Raw genomic sequence first — 13,032 nt, forward strand, 5'->3', positions numbered from 1 at the left:
CAGCCAGCACTGGGCTCTGCGAGGTGCTGGGAGCAGCCGGGGCATCCCCGGAGAGCCCCAAGCCCCCGAGCCCCCCGGTGTCCCAGGGTGAAGGTCCTTGCAATCAGCCCCTGGCTGGGAGCAGAGCAGGAAAACCGGCAGGTTCATCACGGGAGTGAAATGCGGAAGCAAATGCGGGCAAGTCCCGGCCTAATTGTATGCAAATCCCCCAAACACTGCGATTAAAAACCACTCCTTTTCCTAAGTGAATTGGCAGTTTGCTCTCCCTCCCCGGATTTGCGCCCCAGCATACCTAATCTTAGCAGCGCCCCTAAAAAAGCCCAGATTGTGCCAAAAATGAGCCGCATGGCTGGGAGCGCGCCAAAGGGAGGTGGGTAAGAGCTCTCCTGCCAGCCCGAGGAAAATTTCTCAGGGCTTTGGCAAAGGCTGCAAATATTGAATGAGCAAATGTGGTCGCTGGCTGTTGCAGGTGGCTGTGCAGAGCCCGCTCGCGGCGGACGTGGCGTCAGCTGCTCGCCCTTTCCAGGTCGCCCTCCGGAAACCGGGCTGGGGCTTGTGTTGGAGGCTCCTTCAAAAACCATGAAATGCAATTCTGTGGGGAACATCAGGTTCCCAGCAGGTTGTTCAAGGTCTTCCAGGCTCTTGCTGGGGTTTGGAAGGAGAAACCCAAGCGATGCGATGGGTCGTGATAAGCCGGAGGAAGCGTTGGATGAGGCCACTCTGGGCAAATGCCCGCAGAGACAGCGAGGTGGGACAAGGGAGGGCAAAGAGGTGACACGGGCACGGTGTGGCTTGCGGGGACAGGTCCAAACCTGGGCTGCCATGGGAGGGGATGCACAGCGGGCTTGGCGTGCCGGAGCAGCACCCAGGAGGCGAGTCGGGGCGTGGGGAGCTCCTCTCCTCCCCCTGCTTCTCTGCGGATCCCCTCCTGCCTCAATTTCCCTGTGGGAAGAGCAGCCCCGAGCTGCCATCGTGGGTGCTCAGCGCAGGAGATGTTGAGGTTTTCTCTGCCTCTTCAATTCTGGGAGCTAGCCCAGAGGCCTTCTGATCATGGAAAGGGGCCTCTTAATTAGGGAAGTTAATCAGGAGCGTGGCCGGTGCCAGCAGCACAGGGCTGTGTGCTCGGTGGGATGACGTCTCCGTGAGATATTAATTAGGATGACCCCAAATGCCATGGTCCGGTGGGTCCGGACAGGCTGGCACAGGGAGAAAAAGAAGAAGCAAACAAAGGGAAATGACCGAAACTTTTCCAAGGGTGCCTCCATCGTGCCGAGGTGCCGCAGATCGATGCTCGCCCATAGCGCCTGCCCCAGGGTCACCCGTCCCTGTGTGACACAGGGCCCTGGTGGGATTTTGCTGGGGACACAGGGCTGTTCCCGGGCTCGTCCCCTATTTTAATGCCATCTGATGGGGTGCACGGCCCCAGGAAGCCATCTGGGGGCCTCACAGGGCGTTGATCCCCAGCAGCGCTCGGGACTTGCAGCAGATGCTCAACAGCTGTGACACCGCTTAGGGAGAGTTCCCGGGAGACAATTCCAAGTATGAAGTCCCTTCGTTTTTGTTTGGGATCTGGAGTGGGAAGGTCATGCGCCGGCCACATTTTCAAGCTCTTTTTTACACTGCAAAGGCTCGTTTTTGCCTACAGAAGCTGAGCTTGCCACCGATTCACGGGACTCCCAGATTTTGCTGGGAAGCACCCGGCCCTGCAGGACGGACGGAGGGACGGCTGCTTCCCCGGGGACCGACGCTTCCCACCAGGCACATCTCAGCCCCGCAGCCCGTTTTACAGGGGGTTGGCAGCGGGGCTGGGGAGCTGGGGCGCACAGATCCCTATTGCTGGGAGCCAGGAGGATGCTCACAGGGTTTTTTTTGTGCTTTCCCGGCACCAGCCTGAACCTGGCAGGAGAAACTGCTGAGACATCACCCGATGGAAGGGAAAACAAGTCCCGAAGTGCCAAAACCCGTCGAGCTCTCCGCCAGTGGTGCCCTTGGCACGACAGCGGGGTAGAGCAGAGGTCTGCCGGCTCGCTGGCCCTGCCTGCACCCCATCCCAGGCCCTTTGCCTCCTCGCCGCCGTATCTCCCCCACCACGTGCAGGACCTATTTTAATCCCCAGGGAGCCCCTTGAGCGTTATCGGGCCAGGCCACCAGCCAAGAGCTATTCCTGCGCACCCTTTCCAGCAGGCTCAGCATCACGAGCAGCGCGGAAGGGGGTTAAATATTTCCACTGCCGTAAGTCAGAGGACTGCAAAACCCCTTTGGCCTCCGTGGCCAGCCCTCGAGCGAGCCGGGAGCTGTAGGAAGAGCTCCTCTTTTCACTCGAAGCGGCCCGTGTCGGGGCAGGATGGTGCTTGCTGAGCCGTGCCCGGAGAGGAGGAGCCAGGGGTGTGAGCGCTGCGGTGCAGGCAGCGATGACAGCTCACTCCGGGGCAAAGAGTTGGCAGAACCACAGCTTCCCAGAAGAGAAAAGAAAAGAAGGAAAAAAAAAAAAGGAGGAAAGCATAAAAAGAAAAATGTGGCCTCTGCAAGTCTTGCTTTGCTACAGAAGATGAACGAGGGGCTGAAATCTCGTCTCTTAATGGGCCCCCCAGGATGGTGCGATCACTTTCTGATCAATCTTGGGGGAAATACTAGGGAGGGGATAAGTATTTTGGGATAAGTATGCGTGGGCAGCCCCTCAGGAAGGTCCCATCCCCATGGCTGCTGCTCCCAAATTTTGTGTTTCTGCCCTTAGAAATCTGCCCTCTATTTCTATTTTGAAATCCTCCGGCTTCAGCTTCCAGCTGCCACTTGTGTCTCTCTCAGCTGGCTGGGCAGCTCTTGATTTCGGTAGCAGGGCTTTTCCCCTGCTCAGACACTTGCAGACCCCAGCCCCATCACCGCCCCACAGCACGGGATCTCCTCTTCCACCCCGCTCAAGCTCAGGAGGCGGCGCCGGCCGCGAGCCCTGCGGAGGAGCTGCTGCCGCCAGCGCTGTTTCCTTTGAACCTCCCCAAGCCGAAAGGTTTCTTGGAGTTGTGCTATTTCCAGAACTGAAATCAGGACAGAAACTCGTTGGCTACCTCCCCTCTATTGCAGGAAAGGCCGCTCAGATCCTTCCCATGTGCCTAAACCTACAGATTCCTTTCAAAGATGTGGAAAATTCCTTATCAGCGCAGGGGATGCATCTTCTGCCCGGATCCCTCTCCTCTTCCAGCTGGGATCCGTTCCCCGTGGTCCCAGAGCAACGCAAACATTACCCAAAATGTCTGAACGCCAGAAAAAACAGCATCCAAGCCCCTGTCCCCGGGGGACGGCTCCTGAGGAGCGAGCAGCGCTGCCGCTGCCACGGGACATGTGATTTTTGCATTGCGCCGAAAAACACCGGCAAGTTCGGGAGGGACGTTCCCACAGCTGGCTGCCAGAAATCCCCGGGGGCTTCTCCTGCCTTTCCTCTCCTGGGCTGGGAGGGTTTGGGGTGCGGGGATCGGCCTGGGGATCACCCCACTGGTTTGGTGCCCCAGGACGTGGCAAATGGCCACAGCGATGCCCAGGACCCGCTGCCACCACCGTGGCCCCGATGCTCAGTCCTTGCCATGAAGGGAGTGATGCAGATTTGGGGTGCCAAGGGTCCCACAGGGGACAAAGGGTCCCAGCCATCTGGCTCCTATTGAAGCTCTTGGGGTGCTGAGGGACCCCAACCGCTCTCATAGGTCTTGGGGGGCAGAGAAGGGGTGAGGGGGGATGCAGGCGTTGGCTTCGTGGAAAGGTTGAGGAGGGGTGGGATGGGATGGGATGGGATGGGATGGGATGGGATGGGATGGGATGGGATGGGATGGGATGGTGGCTGAGCATTTCAGCTCCCCCTCTCCCAAGCTGTTTCTCCCCTTCAAAGCAACAAAGGCGATGGGGCCAAAGGGAGCAGATGTGACATGGACCCTGGGCATGAGTGGGGGCAGAGGACACAGCTCCTGCAGGAGAAATAAAAGGTTTCAGCCCCCTCAAGGCACGTTCCTGCCCCTCCTGATGGGGCGGAGGCTGAGATGACTCCAGGAGGGACCCGAGGGCAAGTGGAGCTCGTGGAGCCTAGGGCAAAAATTCCTCTCCCAGGACAGTTTCACCTCCAGCCAAGCACAAAAAACTCAAAGGAAAGGCTTTCCGGGAAGTCCCCCGCTTCCCCCGAGCCTCCCCTCCCTGGATTGGGATGTTTTGACCCAAAAGAGGAGCGGGGCCCTGGGAGGGGTGCAGGAACTGGAGGAAGCCAAACCCCGGGCGCTATTTTCAGCTCCCTGGGCAGGAAAAGCACCTGCTGGGGTCATTACGCTGCGGGAAAAAACAAACGTCGAGATTTTTCTCCCTGGGGGGGGTGAGAAATGAATAGCTGGGCTCATCCGAGCCGGACCCCAGGGCTGATCCCCCCAGGGACTCCCAGGTCCCGGTTCCCCCGCTCAGCACGGGGACGAGGGGTTTGCACCCCGGGTCCTGGGGAGGGAGGTGTGTATGGGGGGGGGGGGGGGTATTCCCTTTAAATAAAAAAAGGGGATTCAGAGGGGTCTGACTGCTCTGGGTCCCTGCCGCCGTGTGCGGATAACCGGGCTTCTGGTGCCCTCTCCCGTCGGTCTGCGGCAGTCCGGGTTCAGCAAATCTGCACAAAAAAAAATAAAAATAAAATAAAATAAAATAAAATAATAAAATAAAATAAAATAAAATAAAATAAAATAAAATAAAATAAAATAAAATAAAATAAAATAAAATAAAATAAAATAAAATAAAATAAAATAAAATGCGTTTTTGCCCATAGGGAACCAGGAGTTGGCTTTGCTTTGTGGTTTAGACGTACTGGAAGGAGCTCGCCCCCCCTGCAGAGATGCAGGGACCCCCCCCCCCCTCCCTGATTAAATATACCCAATTTCTAAAGCAAAACCCACAGCTCCCCCTCCTCTTCCCAGCAGCAGCTTGACCGGGCCTGACACCAACAGCTGAGCATGCAAGAGGGACCGGGGGTGTCGGATGCATTCCCTCCCCCCCCACCCCGGGAAGGGGGAAAACCAGCCCGGGGGGGGGCAGGCAGGGAGCACACAGCAGGGAGCCTCCCCAGGACGGGAATTTGTAGGGTGAGGCCCCTGCGGAAGGGCTGGGTCGTGGGGCATCACCGCTGGCATGTCACTGGGGGGGGGCACCAACCCCTCTCCCTTTCCACCATATCCCAAAATGAGGAAATACGCACTGCCCTCCCTCCCCCGGCTCGCTGAGATGTCCCCGTGGTGTGTTGGGGGGGGGGGGGGGTCGCCCCTTTTTGTGCGCCCCATGGAGCTGGGGCAGGAAAATGCAGCGGGGAGACACTGCCCCAAATCCCATCCCCGACCCTGACCCCACAACATCATCCCCTATGGGGTGGGGGCCACTCGTGCCACGCTGGGAACGTGCCCAGGATGGGGATATCTCAATGGTCACCCCGCAGTGGGACCCCCCCATGTTCCCCACCACGGGCTGTCCCCTGCCAAGGGACGCTGCTGTCCCCAGCGCCTGTCCCCGTGGCCGTGCGCCATCCCCTGCCCCAGACAGCTGTCCCTGCCGGGGGGTCGGGTGGCCACCATATGTCCCTGCTGAATCCCTCGCATTCATGGGGCTTCCTCCAAACCCCCACCTGTCCTCCTGCTCGCCCAGCCAGAGCCCCCGCCCCATAAAATCAGCGCCTTGTTGACAACCCCGGACCCTGGAGGAGCTGCTCTCATGTGCTGGAGATGCCCCTAGGATAAGGGGGGGGGCATGGGGTTCCCTGGTCGGAGATCTACTGGGGGGGCTCCGTCCTGCTGTAATTTGGGGCTGGGGGCTGGGAATGGAAAGGGCCACGTCCAGGTTGTGGGGTCACAAAGCAAGGGAGGAGCACGGGGGGGCAGAAATGCAGGAGGTTTGGGGCTGGCAGTGGGGCAGAGCATTGCGCAGTGAGGGGGTGAGGGCACCCAGTGTGGTCCCTGGGCTGGGATCCTACAGGCTGGGGGGTTGGGGGGGGCTCCTGCTGGGCCTTATACTTCCCGAGGTATCAATGTCTGATTTCCTGATGGGGAAACTGAGGCACGGAGCCTGCGGGGCTGGCAGGGGAGGGGAGGCAAGGATGCTGAGCACCATGTGGGGACGAGCAGCCCCATCCCATCACCTCCCAGCACATCGGTGAGCCCAAGCTGGGTGAGCTGACCCCTTGGGGTGAGGGAGGTCCTGCCACCGCTGCTCCCATCCCAAATGGGGACAGGCAGCAGGACACCGTCCCCATGGGCTGAATAGGACCAGGTCCCAAATCCCCAGCAGGCCGAGACGTGGCTCTGCAAAGCCACCGGCTCTCGGGGATGGGGCCAAAGGGGCAGGCAGTGCCGCGGCCCCATCCCGGCCAAGCAGCTGTCGCCATCCCAAATCTCCGGCGAGCAGGCACGTCGGAAATCCCGGGTGTCGGAGGAGAGGTCTGCGCCGCATTCCTCGGCCGGGAGCGGGGAGCAAGCCAAGCATCTCCCCGCCGCCTGCAGCTGCTCCCAAATATGTTATGACTTGTCACGGCCGCAGGAAGGGAAATCGGCAAGCCTGGAAAGCAAGAGGGGATGCGGGGTGCCGGGGGGCCGTGGGGAGGTCGGGCCCATGGGGGTGGCCTTTTGGTGAGAGCCCTTCGCGGGGCAGGACTCCTCGTGGCACAGCGGGGTGCTCTCTGCTCTGCTGCCCTCTGCCTTTTTTCCCCATCAGTTGGGAGCTGCCTCCAGCTTTGACATCCCCTAAAACCAGGGAACCTTTCTGCCTGTTCCAATGGAAGGAGCCCCCCGGTGCCAACCCCACCACCACTGTGGGGATGCGCACCACGCCGCGCCGTGCTTAGGGGCTTCAAAAAATAAAAGCACACCGGGACCTTTGGCCATGGTGGGACAGCAAAACAGCCCCCGGGCACCTCTCCCCGGCTGGGGAAGCAGCAAAAAGGAGCCCTGCTCACGGAGATTTTCTCAATGGGGAGGTATTTTTAGCCCGAGCCTCGTGGCTGCGGTGCCGGGGTGAGCCGTCCCCGCGAGGCCGGGGGCCCCCTCCTCTGCCAGCCGGGGAAGGTCACCCCGTGACGGATCGCAGCACGTTCTGCCCGGCGCGCACACAGCCTGGCCTTTGTGTGCATCCCAGCCGCCGCCATCCATCACGGGCTAACCTGACAGCCGGCAGCAGAGCCCTAAGCCCCCGACGGCTCCGAATTACCCGGGGCGCAGCCCGCAGCCTGGTTTTGGGGCCGTACGCAGGGTGCTGGGGGTGCTGGGGGCTGTGATGGGAGCCCCCCGGGGTCCCTTGTGGGGCTAGGGAGGGGACGGTGGCCGTGTGTCCATCCATGGGGGTGCATGAGCCTGCTGGACACTGCACTGTGCCCCCACACTGCGCCCAGGACGAGGGGGACCCTTGGCAAAGAGCATCCAAAGAGCACCTGGGATGGAGGAGCAGCACCACGGGCAGGTCCCCGTGTTGGTGACAGCCTGGATGGGGACCCTAAAAGAGCTGGGGTGAATGTGGGTGCTCAGGCTGACCCCCCAGCACCGTGCCCATCGCAGGTGACACCATTTTTTGTCCCCCTCCCCAGGGCTGGGTGCCCACAGGCTGCCTCCTTGCTCTCCTGCCGTGGGGTTTCGGTGACCCTGGTGTCCCGTGGGGGCTGCCTCGTCCCCACCTCTCCTGGCTGGGAAAGCCCCGCCGCCGGCTGCAGCGCTGCTGGCCCTGTTTTATGAAGTGCGAAATGCTTGGCCGGGCTGCTGCACGGCCCTGCCACGTGCCCAGCGGGGCTGGCTGTGTCACCGCCGCTGTCCTCGTCCTCCAAACGCACTCTGGCAATTAAAAAACGTAGAGTCGGGCTGGTCCCTTTGGTGTCCCTCACCCAGGAGCTCACCGGGGTTGTGCCCATCAGCAGGTGCCCCCAGCACAGGTCCCCACGAGCGAGGTGCTCTGCTCCTCAGCCTGGCTTGGGTTCTCCCCTCCTCACAGCTTTGTGCCAGACACCGCAGGCTCTCAGGGACGAATCCTGCCCCTTTAGAACCGTTTTAATAATTTTGCCTCATACAGGGGCCAACCCAGTGACCCGATTGCTTTCCTTCTCGAGTATTTAAGGGTTTTGACTGAGCCTGGGGAGCTCAGGGTCTGTGCTGGACCCAGGGCTGCAGCCCCTGCTGTTACAACCTCAGATATTTTCTAGATAAAAATGTGGGGACGGCGATTTCCCAGTGCTGAGAGCCCGAGAGAGCTGACAGCAGGGCTTGGGGATGTTTCAGGGCTCCTGGCCATGAAGAAATCACTGCCCCTGATGGCAATGGGATGTCCTCTGGGAGGAGAGCACCATGGCGGGCCCCAAAATGACTAGAAATGAACCCAAAGTCAGCCAGAGCGCCGGTGGGTGGGCGCGGGGAATGCGCCTCCCCGGGGAGGGGGATTTGGGGAAGGAAAATCCCAGCAGGGTCGGCCCCGCTCTTGGCTGACATTCTTTCCACTGACCGATCCCTCGGCTGGAATCTGGCCCGGAGCAGGAATAGGAGGAGGTGGGAGATGGTTTCTGACGTTCCCAGTGGAAAAAAAAAAAACAAAAAAAAAAAAACAACACCCTCTGGATTATAGACAAAGCTGGGGAGATGCTGCTGGAGTCCTGGGAGGGCTGGGGAAGAGTTAAAAACCCAGTGCCCTGCTTTGCTCACACAAAGCCCATCACCGTGCCTCAGTTTCCCCACGGGGAAGGTGGGAACTGCCCCACTCAGGGCTGGATTCCTCCGATTCCCCACGGCTTCAGCAGAAGCAGGACCAGGCCTAAAGGCTGGTGGGCGACACGGGGGGCACAGGGCAGCGATGGGGAGAAGCTGAGGGGCGCTGGGCTCTGTCCACGGCGATGGCACAGACCCTGGGGTGCCACGGGGAGGCCACGAAGGGGTGAGGGTGCTGGCCACGAGGCTGCCCCCACCCCGGCCACCCCGTAACTGAAGGGACCAGATGACACCGGAATGCGGGACGGAGCTGGCAGCCACCCACCAGCGCCGGTGCCACCCGCGGTGGGGCAAACAAAGCCCCCGTTTGCCGAGCCGCCCTCCCGTCCCGTCGTGCCAGCTCCCCCCTAGGGCAGCATAATCCCCGCGGGGAGGGCGAGCGCACGACCGCAGACGGACAAGTTTTGATGCGAGGAAGCAGCTTAGGGTGGGCTCAGGTTTCCTTTTTAGGTCCGCTATATTTATCTCCGTGATTTAATGCCAGCGCCGGGGTTTAAATGGCACCAAGCAGTTGGCGTGGGGAGACGGAGCAGCCGTCCCCGAGCCGCACGCACGTCCCCCCCCATGGAGCTCTTCGAGACCAACCCTTACTTTTTCCCGGACCAGAGGTTTTACGACGGGGAAAACTTCTTGGGCTCTCGCCTGCAGGGCTATGAGCCGGCGGCGTTCCCCGAGCGGCCCGAGGTGACCCTGTGCCCCGAAAGCAGGGTGGCTTTGGAGGAGAAGGACTCATCCCTGGCCGAGCACTGCCCCGGGCAATGCCTGCCCTGGGCTTGTAAGATCTGCAAGCGCAAGACGGTCTCCATCGACCGGCGACGGGCGGCCACGCTGCGGGAGAAGCGGCGGCTGAAGAAGGTGAACGAAGCCTTCGAGGCGCTGAAGCGCAGCACCCTGCTCAACCCCAACCAGCGGCTGCCCAAGGTGGAGATCCTGCGCAGCGCCATCCAGTACATCGAGCGGCTGCAGAGCCTGCTCAGCACCCTCAACCAGCAGGAGAGGGAGCAGAGGGACCTGCGCTACCGCCCCGCCGGCCCCCAGCCCGCAGTGAGTGCCGCGACCCCCTCCCCGGGATTGGGGGGACCTCGGGTGGGGGCTGCGGGGTGCTGGCAGGGCAGGAGCAGGACCCTGTGTGAGGTTGGGGAGCGCAGGGTGGCGCAGGGAAAGGGGCTGAGAGTTCTCTTTGTAGGGAGGGGGCTGAGGTTGTAGGAACGGGGGTAGGGTGGGCTGGAGGTGGGCGCTGCGCTGAGCACGGTGTGGGTGCTTGGGAGGGAGCCTGGAGGCATAAATGGCAGGGAAATGGAAAATAAAGGAACATAATAAAATAAAATAAGATAAGATAAAATAAGATAAGATAAAATTAAATTAAATTAAATTAAAAATAAATAATAATAATAAAATAAAATAAAATAAAATAAAATAAAATAAAATAAAATAAAATAAAATAAAATAAAATAAAATAAAATAAAATAAAATAAAATAAAATAAAATAAAATAAAATAAAATAAAATAAAAGTGTGCCCCTCCCCACTCACACACACACTTCCCTGCTGCTGAGGTTTTGTGCGTGGCAGTGCCCAGCTACAGACACTGGTGTGGGTATGGCTGGCATGGAGAGAGGTGGCGAAGTGAGAGGCAGGGACATCGATGAGGCAGCTACAGCTGGCACATATGGAGATATAGATTATATACATTGTACAGGTATCTAGACTACATAGGGATTACAATTACATAAATAACTAATTTTTTTTGGGGGGGGGGTTAATTCAGATGGATTTGTCAGCTGCCCCCGCACCCCTGCTGATGGAGGGGCCCAAAGCAGGACACGTGCCTGCGGTTCCTGCATATTGAGCGCAAAATGCAGGATTCTGGGCAAAAAGAAAAATCATTAAGAATTTCCATTTTTTTAGTGGGAAATGAATCAAACCATTAACAAACTGGCTGTGTCAGCAGCCAAGACCAAGCTGGGACCCAAGGTTTGGGGGTTCACCAGCGAGGTTTGGAGGTTCAGCTCCGTGGTGCTGGGTGACCATGGGGTGGCCCTGGCAAGGTGAAGCCCTCCCTGTCCCCCCCTAGCCCGAGCATGGCCACCTCCCAGAGCCAGTTTCCATTTCTGAGCTGCTACAAACAGCAGCTGGGTCCTGGGGGTTGCTCCCACAAACCCCATTTCGAGTTTAACCCAGGCCAGCATCTGCTTCTAGACTGAAAGATGAAGACGCGCACACACACACACAAAATTAATTCTGAGCTTTGCTGGGTAACGCGCTCATTTTTCAGGCTGTCAGCTCTTTTCTGTGAAATCTTTTCAGCCCCAAGTCCACAAATCAAACTGCAAAAAGATCGTCCCCAGAAAGCCCCTTGGGACAGCCTGAGGGCACCCAGCCCATGTGACATTTTTTATTTAACTCGATTAGGTGATTTTCAGCAAAAAGCTGTTTTGCCCAAGGATGTTCATCTGCTTCCAGCCCCTTTATCATAGTTATTGGGTAAAGAGACACTTTTTTAATCTATACTGAGAGGACAGCCACTGGTCCAGAGCCCCCCAATATTTTTTTCAGCCCTTACAGTGGCTAATGGTGCATCTGGCACTGAGGGGTCTCCGGGGACCCTGAATGTCACCCTCTGCTTTGCCGGCAGGGTGCGGAGGGCCGTGCCCATCATCCCACATGGGCATTGTGCTGCTGTGATGGGGGCACCCCGGGGTGTTTCGGGGGGCAGCCGGTGGGGTTTGGCTGGGCTGGAGGCGAGACCCCCACGGCCAACATCTCGGCTCCTTGCAGGCAGCCAGCGAGTGCGGGTCCGGCAGCTCGTCCTGCAGCCCCGAGTGGAGCACCCAGCTGGAGTTTGGCACCAACCCCACGGGTAAGGTCCTCCCTGCCTCGTCCCTGCGTCCCGCAGCCTTGCTGGGGGGGGACACCACAGCCCTGGGATGTCACCGAGCCAAAGCTTCCCCTGGGGGATGCTCGGGGTGGAGGACAAAAGGAGCCTTGTCTTCTCCCCACCCCGCAGACTTCTGCTGTCAGGGAGGGATGAGCCCCGCCGAGGCTCATAAATCCTCCAGCGCCGCCGTGGCTCAGTGCTGAGCTCACTCAGGCTTCTCCCGTTGCCTGATCCCATGGGACGTTGGCTCCCCACGAGCCGAGGAACTGGACGGCAGCAGTTTGGTGCCGCAGACCCCAGGAGGGGTTTTTTTTCTGTTGCCGTCCCGTGGCTTGGCTGCCCATAGCCGCCCTGCACCACCTCGCCCTCCCCATGTCCCCAGTGCAGCTGCTGCTTTATTTTCAGTTTTGCAGTTAACCCTTTCCAAATCCACCTGTTTTATTTTTTTTTATTATATTAATTTATTTATTTTTTCCCCTGAAGATAAAAACTTAAATATCATTTTCCAAAGTAAAACTGAAACAATTTCCAGAAGTTTCACTCCCCGTTGCCATCTCCAAGGGAAGGTCCCAGCCCTCAGGGTGGGAGCTGGGTGCAGGTCCCCAAATCACTGCAGCCACGTGGGGAGGTAACGGGGTCCCCTGCACACCAAGCAGGAGCCGTCCCTGTCCCGCTGCCACCCCCTGCAGACGCCACCCCTGCTTTTCACAGATCACCTCCTGCCTGACGAGGCGGCAGAGGACCGCAACCTCCACTCGCTCTCCTCCATCGTGGAGAGCATCGCCGTAGAGGACGTGGCCGTGACGTTCCAGGAGGAACAGGTTCAAAACTGAGCCGGCACAAACCCCGGCGGGCTCTCCGAGCTGGTAACGGGGCGGGAATGAGATGCTGGAAGGGTCCAGCCACTGGAAATCCTATTTATCCCTCCGGCGCCGTGGACTACACCACTGATACCACTCGATTCCTTTCCCACTCTTCGCCAAAAGCTCTCGCCAGCTGGAAAAAGAAAAGGGGCAGAGGTGGGGTTGTGGCAGTGCCGCAGCTCCCCGCTGGCAGCAGCCCCCGGTCCCCACAGACAGTGTCGGGCACGGCTTCATCCCCCCGGCCGGGGGCATTTGTTCCTTGGGGGCCACCGCGTGTGCTGGGGTCGCTTGCTCATTTTTTTTCCAAGATGCTCTTTGACCAACGTCTCTCTCCGGCTGGCACCTCGCGGGCTGCCCTCGCCGGCTTTTCTACTGAACGCTGTGTGGAGTTGCCATTTGTTTGTTGTTTTTTTTTTTTTTTTAATTATTATTTTTGCTAACTTATTTGGATTTTTTTTTTTTTTTAAATAAAGGCATTCTTGTTTGAACTGCTCAGGGCCTCCTTTACTGCTGTTTCGTGTTGTGCAAAGCTCTCCTAACCCCCCCCCCCAGTTAGG

The 13,032-nt window shown here is 58.9% G+C and overlaps 1 protein-coding gene across 1 annotated transcript; it reads left to right on the forward strand.

The window, feature by feature from the left end:
• Positions 1 to 9,209: 9,209 nt before the first annotated feature.
• MYOG (myogenin) lies at positions 9,210 to 12,967 on the forward strand. The gene is made up of 3 exons (XM_068659944.1): positions 9,210 to 9,779; positions 11,513 to 11,594; positions 12,324 to 12,967. The coding sequence occupies exons 1-3, from the start codon at positions 9,213 to 9,215 to the stop codon at positions 12,443 to 12,445; spliced, it is 771 nt and encodes a 256-aa protein (XP_068516045.1). The 5' UTR covers positions 9,210 to 9,212; the 3' UTR covers positions 12,446 to 12,967.
• The last annotated feature ends 65 nt before the right edge of the window (positions 12,968 to 13,032 follow it).

Source organism: Anas acuta, chromosome 24 (assembly GCF_963932015.1).
Source record: "Anas acuta chromosome 24, bAnaAcu1.1, whole genome shotgun sequence".
NCBI lineage: Eukaryota > Metazoa > Chordata > Aves > Anseriformes > Anatidae > Anas > Anas acuta.

Coding starts and splice junctions, on each gene's coding strand:
- MYOG (XM_068659944.1), top strand. CDS start 9,213: ATGCCAGCGCCGGGGTTTAAATGGCACCAAGCAGTTGGCGTGGGGAGA. Junction 9,780..11,512: donor CCGCCGGCCCCCAGCCCGCA/GTGAGTGCCGCG, acceptor GGCTCCTTGCAG/GCAGCCAGCGAGTGCGGGTC. Junction 11,595..12,323: donor GTTTGGCACCAACCCCACGG/GTAAGGTCCTCC, acceptor TGCTTTTCACAG/ATCACCTCCTGCCTGACGAG.